This window comes from Marmota monax, unplaced genomic scaffold (genome assembly GCF_021218885.2).
Source record: "Marmota monax isolate L192 unplaced genomic scaffold, Marmota_monax_Labrador192_F-V1.1 WCK01_AAM20220418_F8-fsc00012, whole genome shotgun sequence".
NCBI classification, from domain to species: Eukaryota; Metazoa; Chordata; class Mammalia; order Rodentia; family Sciuridae; genus Marmota; species Marmota monax.
The window spans coordinates 29,374,310-29,389,192 of record NW_026695227.1 but is presented as its reverse complement, the minus strand read 5'-3'; the positions used below and the strand labels follow the sequence as shown (position 1 = coordinate 29,389,192).

At 40.1% G+C, this 14,883-nt stretch overlaps 1 protein-coding gene across 1 annotated transcript; it reads left to right on the top strand.

The window, feature by feature from the left end:
* Positions 1-3,571: 3,571 nt before the first annotated feature.
* Positions 3,572-4,528, top strand: LOC124087168 (olfactory receptor 10AD1-like). The gene has a single exon (XM_046435896.1). It carries the CDS (start codon positions 3,572-3,574, stop codon positions 4,526-4,528), a length of 957 nt encoding a protein of 318 aa, XP_046291852.1.
* Positions 4,529-14,883: the final 10,355 nt, after the last annotated feature.

Below are 14,883 nucleotides of genomic sequence, written 5' to 3'. Positions count from 1 at the left end.
AACATATCAAAAAAATTGTGCACCATGATCAAGTAGGATTCATCCCTGGGATGCAAGGCTGGTTCAATATACGGAAATCAATAAATGTTATTCACCACATCAATAGACTTAAAAATAAGAACCATATGATCATCTCGATAGATGTGGAAAAAGCATTCGACAAAGTACAGCATCCCTTTATGTTCAAAACTCTAGAAAAACTAGGGATAACAGGAACATACCTCAATATTGTAAAAGCAATCTATGCTAAGCCTCAGGCTAGCATCATTCTGAATGGAGAAAAACTGAAGGCATTCCCTCTAAAATCTGGAACAAGACAGGGATGCCCTCTCTCTCCACTTCTGTTCAACATAGTTCTCGAAACACTGGCCAGAGCAATTAGACAGATGAAAGAAATTAAAGGCATAAAAATAGGAAAAGAAGAACTTAAATTATCACTATTTGCAGAGGATATGATTCTATACCTAGCAGACCCAAAAGGCTCTACAAAGAAACTATTAGAGCTAATAAATGAATTCAGCAAAGTGGCAGGATATAAAATCAACATGCATAAATCAAAGGCATTCCTGTATATCAGCGAAAAATCCTCTGAAATGGAAATGAGGACAACCACTCCATTCACAATATCTTCAAAAAAAATAAAATACTTGGGAATCAACCTAACAAAAGAGGTGAAAGACTTATACAATGAAAACTACAGAACCCTAAAGAGAAAAATAGAAGAAGATCTTAGAAGATGGAAAAATATACCCTGTTCATGGATAGGCAGAACTAACATCATCAAAATGGCGATATTACCAAAAGTTCTCTATAGGTTTAATGCAATGCCAATCAAAATCCCAACAGCATTTCTTGTAGAAATAGAGAAAGCAATCATGAAATTCATATGGAAAAATAAAAGACCCAGAATAGCAAAAACAATGCTAAGCAGGAAGTGTGAATCAGGCGGTATAGCGATACCAGACTTCAAACTATACTACAGAGCAATAGTAACAAAAACACCATGGTACTGGAACCAAAACAGGCGGGTGGACCAATTGTACAGAATAGAGGACACAGAAACCAATCCACAAAACTACAACTATCTTATATTTGATAAAGGGGTAAAAGCATGCAATGGAGGAAGGATAGCATCTTCAACAAATGGTGCTGGGAAAACTGGAAATCCATATGCAACAAAATGAAACTGAATCCCTTTCTCTCGCCATGCACAAAAGTTAATTCAAAATGGATCAAGGAGCTTGATATCAAATCAGAGACACGCCGTCTGATAGAAGAAAAAGTTGGCTACGATCTACATTCGGTGGGGTCGGGCTCCAAATTCCTCAATAGGACACCCATAGCACAAAAGTTAATAACTAGAATCAACAAATGGGACTTACTCAAACTAAAAAGTTTTTTCTCAGCAAAAGAAACAATAAGAGAGGTAAATAGGAAGCCTACACCCTGGGAACAAATCTTTACTCCTCACACTTCAGATAGAGCCCTAATATCCAGAGTATACAAAGAACTCAAAAAATTAGACAATAAGAGAACAAACAACCCAATCAACAAATGGGCCAAGGACCTGAACAGACACTTCTCAGAGGAGGACATACAGTCAATCAACAAGTACATGAAAAAATGCTCACCATCTCTAGCTGTCAGAGAAATGCAAATCAAAACCACCCTAAGATACCATCTCACTCCAGTAAGATTGGCAGCCATTATGAAGTCAAACAACAACAAGTGCTGGCAAGGATGTGGGGAAAAGGGTACACTTGTACATTGCTGGTGGGACTGCAAATTGGTGCAGCCAATTTGGAAAGCAGTATGGAGATTTCTTGGAAAGCTGGGAATGGAGCCACCATTTGACCCAGCTATTCCCCTTCTTGGTCTATTCCCTAAAGACCTAAAAAGAGCATGCTACAGGGACACTGCTACATCGATGTTCATAGCAGCACAGTTCACAATAGCAAGACTGTGGAACCAACCTAGATGCCCTTCAATAGACGAATGGATAAAAAAATGTGGCATTTATACACAATGGAGTATTACTCTGCATTAAAAAATGACAAAATCATAGAATTTGCAGGGAAATGGATGGCATTAGAGCAGATTATGCTAAGTGAAGCTAGCCAATCCCTAAAAAACAAATGCTAAATGTCTTCTTTGATATAAGGAGAGTAACTAAGAACAGAGTAGGGACGAAGAGCATGAGAAGAAGATTAACATTTAACAGGGATGAGAGGTGGGAGGGAAAGGGAGAGAGAAGGGAAATTGCTTGGAGATGGAAGGAGACCCTCAGGGTTATACAGTGGAGGGGGTAGAGAGAGAGGAGGGGAGGGGAGGGGAGAGGTGGGGAGGGGGGATGGTGGAGGATGGGAAAGGCAGCGGAGCACAACAGACACTAGTATGGCAATATGTAAATCAATGGATGTGTAACTGATGTGATTCTGCAATCTGTGTATGGGGTGAAGGTGGGAGTTCATAACCCACTTGAATCAAAGTGTGGAATATGATATTTCAAGAAATTTGTAATGTTTTGAACAACCAACAATAAAAAATTAAAAAAAAAAGAAAGTATTCAAGACCTCACAACCAGGCTGTATGTATCTCCAGCATGTACAACATGGATGGTTGATGTGGTCACAGCAACTTCCAGGAGAGTGAGTCATGGAAAATGTGGAGGATGAGGAAGAGCTGGAAATGAATGTCTTCAGAAATGTGCAAAGCACTCTCACCTGAGGGACAATTCTGGCAGAATGTTGTTATTTTCCTGAAACTTCAACCCATTCATCACCTTAAATTAGGTACATAAAGACTGAGCATATTTTTCCTCTAGAAAAATTCATTCAATTATGTCTTGATTCTTCTCACACCTCTATGTGAGCATGGTAAATACTTCCTGGTTCTTTGAAATGATAAATGGCATTTTTCTTGAGTATATGTTATTCAGGAATCCCTCCTGCAGAAACAATCATGTAGAGAACTACTTCTGTAAGGTCCCTATAATGATCGCCCTCTCCTGTGGGGACCATTTATTTAGTTTAAAAGTGATCTTTGCTGATGCCATTGTGGTGTTGCTCAGCCCCGTGATGCTCATTGTCACCTCCTGTTCTATTGTCTTGAATTCTTACAAAATATGGTCTTCTATAAGTTAATTACCATGAAATTAACCTTCAAATACTCCATTCTTCAATTCCTTAAACATTTCCTCATTGACAAAGGTCCCAGGCACAGCTAATTTATTTCTTAATCTCTGAATGTATTCGGATTAGTGGCTAATCCTTCAGTATTGTGGGCCCTGGAACAGATGCAATACTTCAGTGGAGGCCAGTTAAAATGAGAGTAAAATAAAATCATCAGGTATGATATTATAAGTCTATGTACACAGCCTGTGGTGACCCTGGCATTTTCACTATTCTACTGCACCACCAACTTGTTAGATCTCACTAATTTCCAAAACATTTACCACCCCTCATCCACCCTGTTTTATGGTTGGTGTTTCTGGGCACAAGTGAGTAACTTACAATAATATACAACTATCTCTCTTGTGATTTTCCTGTCTTCCCCACTCAAGCATGCCCAGATGGTGGACCTGAGGAATGTCAGCACAGTCACAGAGTTCATCCTCGTGGGCTTTGAGCAGAGCTATCCTTCCACTCAGACACTGCTCTTCACACTATTCCTAGCCCTCTATGGCCTTGCCATGGCCATGAATGGCCTCATCATCTTCATCACTTGGACAGACCCCAGGCTCAACAGCCCCATGTACTTCTTCCTTGGCCACCTGTCTTTCCTGGATATCTGCTTCATCACCACCACCATCCCACAGATGTTGATCCACCTGGTAGTCAAGAACCACACTGTCTCCTTTGCCTCCTGCTTGATCCAGATGTATCTGGTTTTTGGTGTGGGAGTGGCTGAGTGCATCCTCTTGGCATTCATGGCCTATGACCGTTATGTTGCTATCTGCCAGCCACTTAGCTATGCCCAGATCATGAGCCGACAGGTCTGTGTGAGGCTGGTGGGTACTTCCTGGTTCTTTGGGATGATCAATGGCATCTTTCTTGAGTATATGTCATTCAGGAATCCCTTCTGCAGAGGCAACCATGTAGAGAACTTCTTCTGCGAGGCCCCCATAGTGATCGCCCTCTCCTGTGGGGACCGTTTATTTAGTTTAAAAGTGATCTTTGCAGATGCCATTGTAGTGTTGCTCAGCCCCATGGTGCTCATTGTCACCTCCTATGCCCGCATCCTGACCTCCATCCTGGGCAGAGCCTCCTCCTCAGGTAGGGGGAAGACTTTCTCCACTTGTGCCTCACACCTGACTGTGGTTGTCTTTTTGTACACCTCGGCTATGTTCTCCTACATGAATCCTCGCAGTACACATGGGCCTGACAAAGACAAGCCTTTCTCCCTCCTCTACACCATTATTGCCCCCATGTGCAACCCTATCATCTACAGTTTGCGTAACAAGGAAATGAAGGGGGCTATGTTGAGGGCTCTTGGGAGAGCCAGCCTGGCCCAGGCAGAGTCTGTTTAGCAGCAAGAAATTCCTTCCCTTATGGTGGGGAAAGTTACTCCTTTCCCAGCCTGGACAAGTGAGTAACTCTCCAATGCTGAAAGGTTCCAAGAGAGCTTCCTAGGTACTAGACTCAGATCTGGAAGTCCCTCCTGATGTCTAAGGTGTTTCTCTCTGACTTCACTTCCAGCATTGTTTTCCCTTCAACTTCCTCAAGAGAATTTAAGACTTTTATGAATTTGTCTTCTAAGTTCTCACAAATAGGATTTGATAAATAATGCACTTAACTGCATTTTATTTGTATAATATGTTGACATGATACCCACCCCCTGCATATACATTTAGGAGTAAATTTGTTAGTCTGTTTTTCTTTCTCACAATCTAGTTTCATTTCCTAGGTCTGCTCTCATTTTATATAAGAAAATATATGTGAAGAAGTAAGAAAAAGGAAACTATGGAACAGTGCTGACATTAAGCTAATAAGAGAATATTTTTTTAAAAAAAGATCAATAAGTTGAACTCAATCTTCTTAACTCTCATAAGCCAGTGAAGGGGCATTTGTGGTACCTCTAAATGCCAACACTACACTCAACTTGTTTGTGCTTGTGTGTTTTGGAGAAGGGTGGGTGAGAAAAGTCAGGGAGTCAAAATGCTTCTCCTAAATCCTTTAGGTTCTTTTAGTAAGATGACTATCTGGCTGGTATTTCCCTTTTCATGCAAGTTGTAAGAGCCTCTACCAAACTTTTCAAGCCACCCATTTCCTTCTCTGTTAATCATACCTCAAATGACTCCCCTTCCTGCTTACTGACTTTTTCTCTTACATCTTTCACTTCATCTCTACTCAAACATGCTCCACCTTATTTCCTCATTTTAAATGGATCCATTTCATTCCCTGTACTTTAAGGAACACTCTTCCACACTATCTCCACCTTTACAGAAGCCTTTCTATTTGCAACCTTTTCCTCTCTGGCTCCCTCTAGCTTCTATCCTTAACCAAACCACCTTCTTTAACAGGATCCTACAATCTCAGCAGCTCTCTTTCTTTGATAACTGCATTTTTCTCATGTCCCTGTAATAATAAAGAGGGGGAAGAGGGTTGGCCTGTTCTTTATTTTCCAAAGCTAATTCCATACTATGGGATGGAATATGGCATTTGGGATACCCTCAAAGAGATGTACCACCTGGGTAGTTCCTCCTCCTGCACATCACATACTACCCTTTACAATGACTTGAAGTAGTAGCTTCACTCTTCTGAGTGCAAATTAGTGAATCTCTAGAAATCAGAGAATGTGAGAAATTTTCTAAGCAAGAAGGAAGAAATGAGTCAACACTGTTATGGAGAAAAAAACAATAAATACAGAACCTCAAGATTTCTACTGTCAAAGAAAAACTGTACCAAAGTTAAACGGGCAAGAAAGTATTCAAGACTATTGCAATAGGAGATTGAACTCAAGTCCACAAAACAAGGGGTTGGGAGAGATTTAAAATCTGGTCCCCTTGCTTGCTAGTTGGTCTTACATAATGGAAAAGTAAACTAACTTGTATCTTCATGACAAATAGCTTTACAATCTTCATATTAGGGTCTTACCCTCCCTCAGGGAGACTGGAGAACTATCTTCCTTAATGATTACATTTCAAAGGGATGGCTCCAGATCCTGAGAAAGACATTCCCTGGCCAGTAAAATAGCAATAGGCTTATAAGGAGATTTATATACATATCAAAGGGGCAGAGAAACAGCAATTACAAGTTTTCTAAAGTAAACACTCTTAAGAAAAGGACTTACAGTTAAGAAGAAACCTGTTGAAAGTTTGTTAAGCATAGAGGATTATTAAAGCCTTCTGGTCACTGTGTAGAACATAAAAAGGGACTTACCTTTCCCCCTAGGGCCTCAGCTTCCCTAGGCTTAAAAATTTCTATCTCAAGGAGACTTTAAAAGGCGGGGAGAGGGGGAGGCAGGGAACAGGAAGGAAAGGAAGAAAGCCAAAGGGAAAAAAGTGATTTTAAAAGTTTTCTGAATACTGAGGATGTAGCTAGGTTAGTAAAGTGTTTGCCTAGCATGAACAATGCCCTGGGCTCCATCCCAGCAATTGAAAAAAACAAACAATAAAACATAACTGAGAAATAATTTCTGCACTTGACAGTTGCTGGGCACTGGTAATACTAAAATTATAAACAAGACAGTTGTGGCTTTTAAGGATCTCAACATCTAGCAGGGCAGACAAGAAAAAATAATGGTAACACTAACAGCACGCTCGCATTTATTAAGTATTCATATTCTAAGAACTTTACATTTAAATCTCACAAAACTTTATGAGATGCAAAAACAGGCTCACAGATGTTAAGTAATTTGCTTAAAATAAACAGCATTTTAAAATGTGCGCTGTTTCCAGAGCCTGCTAAGGGAGGTTAGAAAGAATGGGGCAGGCTTCATACCGAGGATATTAGCTAAGCTTTGAAGAATAAGCGGGAGTTGCAGGTGGAAAACCGGGGAGGAGGGTCGGATGCTAGGAAAGAGTAAAATTCCATGCAAGAGGAGTCGTCTAATTCGTTATAGAAATCGTGCGTTCAATATGGATGACAGAAGGTGAGATGGAGCCCGCAATGCTGGAAAAGCAGGCCCCGAGTGACCTAGAACTGTCTTCTCAAGGACGAACAGTTTCTTATTCAAGTCCCGGGCCCAGGGAGGAAGCGACGCGAGAGGTAGCTTGAGAAGCTACCGCCCCGGCCGCGTCTCCCCGTCCGTAGCCACACACCTGGTCACTGGAAGGATACTAAGTGCCCCCCACCCCGAGTCTGCGAAAACCTGTACAAATGCAATAATAAGAAGCTACCCTGTCCCCTTTCATTTTCGGGCGCAAAGCCGGAGGCCGAGAGTTACCACGGCCCCGGCCTAAGAGTGAAAATGTGGGAAGGGAACCCAGAAATTCTCGACTGCGCGCGGTAGCCTGAGCCTCGGCACCCTCACACAAAAGGGGAAGCGGACACCATGTTTCCCCGCCCGACTTAGTAATTACCCGTGAGGCTCTGGGGCTCTGACCCGATTAGAACCCGCAGAGGTGGGCGTGGCCCGCGCTGGGAGCCTGCGGCCATTCAGCCTTCCTCAGCCTCTAGGATCTTCGCTGTGGCAACCAATGAGCGCCTTCTCCTTGACTGCCCCGCCCGGGTAGAATTGAGCTAATTTGTGGACCTCTGGGAACCACGTTCTATTTTGGGAAATTATTGCGGTGGCTGCGGTCTCCTGCAGCTGTAAATGCGGACCTGGAGGCTTGGGATATCCTCCCAGCAGAGTGGGATTGCTAAAATGCCGCGCCCCTTTGACGGAGGACTGGGAGATGGGCGGAGCAAGGCTGGAGGCCGGCCTGAGCAGAGACCTCTGCCAGTCACTCCAAGGCTTGGTAGCCTTCAGTCCTGTGCGTGGATCTGAAGTCTAATCCTAAATGATAACCCCATTTTTAGCGAGTTGTGTAATGTGGAGCTCCTCTTCCCCCCCGCCCCCACGAACAACTGCAGTGTCCTCTAAGCTCTCTTACCTCTTCTCTCTTCTCCAATTACCCGCTACAGGAAACCTCCCTTGACCTCCACCCTTTTCTGAATTTACTAGGCTTTCTTTTGAGTTCTCATAGTAATCTGTGCCTTTTCCTATCTACTCCCGTATAAATTTTTAAATTTATTTACTTTTCTGTCTTCTCTGCTAATGTGTGGTACAATACCTGGCCATAGCAGATGCTATAGTGCTATTTCCTCAATTAAATCTTAAGCAGAATCCTGATGTGTTAACCAAATAAAGCAAAGCTTTCTGACGGGAGGGGGAATGTTCAGATCCTGAACCCCCAAGAAAATCCCTGAGGAACCTGTTAGTATCCTTTTCTGAAATAGTTTAGCTTATGGTTTATCAAGAACGTAAAATTAAACTTATATAGAACCTCTAGGAGCACTCACATCTTTGGGGGCTTCCAATATGCTTACGCATATTTGTTTTAATTTTTCCGGTCTAAAAACAGGTATTTTCTGTTTGCCTGAAGAAAAAAAAAACTCACCTTCTTCACAGAGCTCTGGACTTGAGAGGCTAACCTGCATGAACCTTGTCAATAGGTTTCCTTACCTCTGCTTTCTATTGCGTTCAGCCAATAAATAGCAAAGATAGATCAAAAGGAAGCATTTCCCTAAATGCAATTAGGGTAGTAAATTCTCTGGCTCTTTTTTTTTTTGTGTGTGTGTGTGTGTGTGTGTGTGTGTGAGAGAGAGAGAGAGAATTGTGACAAACTCAGTAGGGTCCCTTTTCCTAAGATCTCAGCTCCCTTCATGTGGTACTCTCCACCTAACTCTATTTCCAAGTTCTTGAACCCAGTCTTCCTTTTACCTCTTTATGCACAGCTGCTCTGATACTAGATTCCTTGTGATTCCCCTATAAGCCAGCCACCCATACTTTTGTAAATAATTTTTTTAAACTCTTCAAATTATACTAATTTGAGTATGCCTTTTTTCTATAGGAATACCCTGATATAAGACTATTTCTCTTTACTAGACAAGGATATCTTGAATGTAAACATGTGAAAGGCTGTGTTGTAGTAGAATTTGCATGAGCTCTGGAGATAGATAAAATTGAATTTCATGTGATTCATTTAATAAACATATGAGCTGTGGTAGATATTTTGGAAGTGTCAGTTATGCAACACATCCCATTTTCCAAGAATCTTCTTCCTTTACCACAGGAGGGGGCTCTGGCAACCAAGTTAATACCATGATATATCCATCCATCCACTATTGCCACAGTTGACACAGCCAAGCTGGCTCAAAAAATAGTCATTGGGGCTGGGGATGTGGCTCAAGTGGTAGCGACCTCACCTCACCTGGCATGCATGCGGCCTGGAAACTAAAAAATGAATATTAAAGTATTCTCTCTCTCTCTTTAAAAAAATAGTCATTGTTTTAGTTAGCTTTTTCATTATTATGACCAAAATACCTGACAAGAACAATGTAGAGGAGGAATAGTTTATTTTAGCTCACAGTTTCAGGGATTGAGTCTATGGTCAGCAGACCCTATGGCTCTGGACTGAGATGAGGCAGAACATCATGGCAGAAGGGCATGACAAAGGAAAGCTACTGAGAACATGGCACCAGGAAGCAGAGACAGCTCTCTGCTCACCAGGGACAAAATATCAACCCCCAAAGGCATGTCCCCAGCGACTTACTTGTACCACAACCTACCTGCCTACAGTTACTACCCAATTAATCCATATCAGTAGGTTAATCCACTGATTAAGGTTCTCATAATCTAATCATTTTACCTCTGAACATTCTTGCATTGTCTCACACGTGAGCTTTTGGGAAATATGTCATATCTAAACCATAACAGTCATTTTTCCTAAGAATTTGAATTGGTATGTATTGGGTAAGGCCATTGCTGACTGGAACAGGTGGAGACTCAAGCTGTGGAGCATCTGTCTTCTGCCATGTACATGAAGAAGCAGAAAATGTTGGCATACAGAGATGATAAATTGAAGTCAGAGATCCAAAAGAAGCAGAGATAAAATACTGTGCCTCCAGAGAAAGAATGAGATAATGGCTGCCCTGATTTTGATCATCCTTAGAGACCCAGCTGCATCCTCACTTGTGAGTTCTGTGAAATAACCTACATCCTCATTATAAACTCCATTTTTTGTTTAAAGCTATCTCAAGTAGATTTCTGTTTCTTGAAAGCAAACTCTTAACAAAAACAATGATGTCCTAGTATGGTTATAAGGATTGAATAAGCAAGTATTTTATGCACTTTCATCAGCACTTATGGGAGAGTTACCACCCGCTGCCAAATATTAGTAGCACCCAATGTACCCCAAGCATCAAACTTATCTCTTCTTTGTACCTATTTGGAATAACAAGTCTATTTTGACGTCAGAGTTTTGTTTTGGGGATTTGGATTTTGTTTTTGTTTTAGAAACTTTTTCCTCATTCCAGCCCTTCATCTTCCAGGTGTTAATTTGATATATTTGTATTTGTTTTGTTGGGTTTTTTAATTGTCGTGGTTCCTCACAGGACTGAGTTAATCATATTCCAATTCATGGCACACTGACATTGGTGCTGTAGTAAAGACCTTCTTATTTATTTCTTTCATCTCCACTCCCATGTTTCTCCTTATGGTAGACAATTTTCTAGTGTGTTTAATGTATATATTTCTTTATGTGTCTTCTACAGATAGTTGTTTGTGGACATGTATTTTAAAATGTATTCCAAAGTTATTGAGTTAAATATCTCATTCCATATATTACTTTTTCACAATGTGTGGTTTTCACCTCCATCCACCCTCCTGGATGTTAACATTCAATCTGTTACATCATACTGATGCCTAGTAGTCCTTAATTTTTCTGTAATCAGGCTCCTCAGATTTTTCATTATGGTGCTTTTGCACACATTAAAATTTGGGTACCACTCTCTTGGTTATGCCTACTCTGTACCTGGCAACTCTAAATCTATCTAAATTTATTGATGAGATTCCTCTTGCCAATCCATTCACTCCTCTTTATTGGATTTGAAAGTAATTGTATTGACTAAATGTCATCTTCTTTTAGTCTTTTACCCCATAGAGTTTCAAGCTATTGAAATCATCTTTTAATTATTTGAAATAAGGTTTCCCACACCCCTGGTTTCACCTTATCTTCATTGACTACCAGGAACTTGATGATGTAGTTACTTTCTCTCAAATTTTTTCTCACTCCCTTTTCATTAATCAGTTCCATCACTGAGAAACAGAATTAGATCCAGAGTGTGTCATGTCAACCTCTTGCTAGCAATGACATTTTCATTAAATCAACTTCCCCCACCCTCTGGAATTTGGCTTTGGAACAGTTTTAAGACTTGTTCTTGAGATCTATAATTCAGTTTGCCTGTTTTGTTAGTCTCTGGCACATTTTTATAATGATATTGATTGTTTTCTTCCCCTTTATTTTTACCCGAATGATTCACTTTTTATTTCCACCCTCGAGGATATAAAAATCCCATACAAGATCATCTTCATAATGTAAAGTGCTGTTCTGATTTTTCTATCATTTTCTTTTCTATTTTTTTTTTGTCTCTTTCCTTTTTTCCTCATCACATCCCTCTGGCCCCCTTTCTTCCTTTTTTCCTTCATGAATTTTACAAAAGCTGGAGGCAGAGGCTAATTTTTTTGTAGATCATGGCAAAGAAACTGCTTCTGTCCCAAAGCTAGTTCCCCACAAATACTTGGTGTGTGTCCCATGACCAGCTACCACTTTCCAGCTGCACATAAGAACTTAGTTCTGTTTCTTTGGAACAGTGTACTGGACCCTTTCTCATTGCCATGTTCTAGAAGTGAATCCCATCCTACTGTTTCTTTATATCTGTGATACTTTATGTTCCCTGTTGTATAAAATCTCAAAATATATTTTTATATTGCCTGCACTTTTTGCATTGGTGTACAGGTCATCTGTACTTGGGATTTTGTTTTGTTGTTTTTTGTTTGTTTGGCAAACCCCTCTCTACTTACTTTTTTAGAGAATTACCAAATGCTGCCTCTGCTACTGCTTTTCTTCCAATGTCATTCTGGATGTCCTCTGAAGTATAAAATTTGGGGAGTTTTCTGAGTACTATTTATTCTCTTCTCCATTTTCCCTTGTACTACCTATATATGCATCTGCTTTCCCTCACATACCTGTTCTCAAGTCAGCTAGCAATGCTCATAGAAAACAGATATTTTTCCCTTCGATCTTCTGAAAAGGACTGTGTCCCAATTCAAGAACATATCATTCATCTATGAGCTCCATAATGGCAGGAACTATGACTGCTTGGAGTCTGCTCCAGTGCCCACCATCTTCCAAGAGGCATAACAGGCAGTTGGCAAATAATTGCTGATAGGTCACTCAGGCATGGTTCTCTTCTTAGATGTCTTTTTCCAGCATGGATCATAAAAGGGATTTTGACTCTTCCTTTTTATTCTCAAAGCTGAATTGGAGCCACAATAAACTTCCCTTAGCACACTGTAATCATTTAAAGCAGAGTAAGGTTCAATAGTATTTAATGGGGAAAAGTTACCAGTCTCTAATTCAGGTGAACAGGATTCTGTTCTTAATGCTGTCATTAACTGTGCAACCTTGGGCGTATCATCCATCTATGTCCCTTAAGTGCACTGATGTAATTGATACTTATTCAGGGGCAGTCCTCTTAGAAGCAGAATGTTCTTTTTAATAAAGTACTTGGGTTAAAAATAAGATAAATTATTCCCACCCAAAGGGCTAAATATAAAACGAACTATTTTTCTCAAAATATGAGAAGGAATTTGCTTATTATTCTGGAGCAGGAAGAAGAGAGTAGAGGAAGAATAGGGCAGAGGAAATTGTGAAAATCTTAAACTCTTCCATGGGACTTTCCTGATGATCACTCTCCCATCCTACCACTTCCTTCCCCCACCACTCCAACTACCATAAAAAAGAACAGTCCGCTTCTAAGAGGATTGCCCCAACTCCCATTCTTCAAGTCTACAGTAAAAAAAAAAAAAAAAAAAAAAATTAGCCTAAGTAGAATTAGATTTCTTAAATCCAGTGAAAGCACTGTTTTGTGTGTCTCAGAGTTGATAAGCAATCAAACTGAAGCAACCTGTATGTGCTCAGGGGCATGGATGCAGAGAAAAGTAAGAGGAAAAGGAAAACACTGCACCATGTAGAAGGTTGTGGACTTCCCAGGTTTGGGAATTGAGATTTGAGTCAAATGTAATCTGATCTCTTAACAAACATGGGAAATCCCTCAGACACCGAGTTACATATAAAATAGCTAAATGGTCCTCTCTAAGGTTTCTTTCAGCAATAACATTTTTGAAGATTCACAATTTTCACAAATTCCCCCCATATTTTAACATCTCTGAGAATGAGCCAGGCCTTCATAACTGATGACAGTTCACAATTACTGTTGACAAAACAGTAGTCGCGACAATTGTCATGCCTGCACATGCCTGAACCTAGTTGTTATTCTAAGTGGCATGACTGGGAGCCTACAATCCCTTGATGTTTCACTTAAGCAACCAATAAAGTACTCTTTGAAGGAATATTAGTCCTGGCAGTTGTCTGAACACTTTCCCTGAACATTTTCTTACAAGATCAAAAGAGTGTCAGCATTACAACTTTCAGATTAGGTATTGGGGCCTGGGGGAAATTCCCTGAGACAATAATGAAGGACTTATTCTTTTTGCTTTGTAAGAAATGCAGCTTCACTAATACTCAACTTGGCCCCAGAGAATAGAAATGCATAGAAAAAGATAGACAACTTTTTTTTAAATATTTACAGACAACTTTTGAGTCAAAAAGTGACTCAGGGGACTGAGGATATAGCTCAGTTGGTAGAGTGCTTACCTCACATGCACAAGAACCTGGGTTCAAACCCCAGCACCACAAAAAAAAAAAAAAAAGGAAACTCAGAAGTGTCAGATTCAAAATGAAGAACTTAGACTAACATAATGCTATTCAGTTATGTTTGTGTACACAGTAGGGATATTTTCAAAGTTCTATTTCTAAATAAGTCTAAAAGAACTTTTTAAATTAAAAAAAAACTTTAAAATACATGGTAAGAAAGCATATTTACTTGGTGGTATTTTTTCCCTTTCTTAGAAGTACTAAAATAGTGATGTGCCTTACAAGCAATGATGCCTAAAAGTCAAAATAAGGCAGATACTTCAAAGACCATAAACATGAGAGAGAGAAGTTTCAACTATCAAGATACTCATAATCTGGAAGAAGGGACAATTAAAGTATTTAAAGAATAATAAAAGTAAGACAAAATATGCTTATTGTTCCCAAAATAGGTACACACACAAAAAAAGATCTTGTCATTTAAAGGAGGCATTTAAAGGGTTTGTTGAAGGGCCTCGAAGAATGGATAGGATTCCAACAGGATAGAGTAGGAAAGAAAGAAAGAAATGGAAGAACCAGATACAGAAAAATGAGGAATTTTATCATATTTTTACTACAGGGTCTGCCACCCTTTTTGGTTTTGCAGCCCTCTTTAAGAATTTCATGAAAACTATTAACCCAGTTCCTAGAATTAAAAGTACAAACTCACAATCAAAAAGCTTCATATACTATTTCTGAGGATTTCTCATTTACATCATAATAGAGAGGAAAGGAACAAGGGAAGGTGGAGGGATAAGGAATCTTCTGGACACTTTTCTGGAAGCTGACAGAAGTGACCATGGTTACAGAAGTCCCTTCTCTGGAGAAGAAATTGGCATCTGCCTGCACTTGAGAAAAGCGTCTGAGAGAAATGGAACCAGGGGCCTGAGGGACTCATCCAAAATGTTCGTTTAGGAATTAACGGAGTTGGAATATCCTTAGGCATCGTTTACAGCTCTGACTTTGATCATATGGGCTTCTGA

Coding starts and splice junctions, on each gene's coding strand:
- LOC124087168 (XM_046435896.1), top strand. CDS start 3,572: ATGGTGGACCTGAGGAATGTCAGCACAGTCACAGAGTTCATCCTCGTG.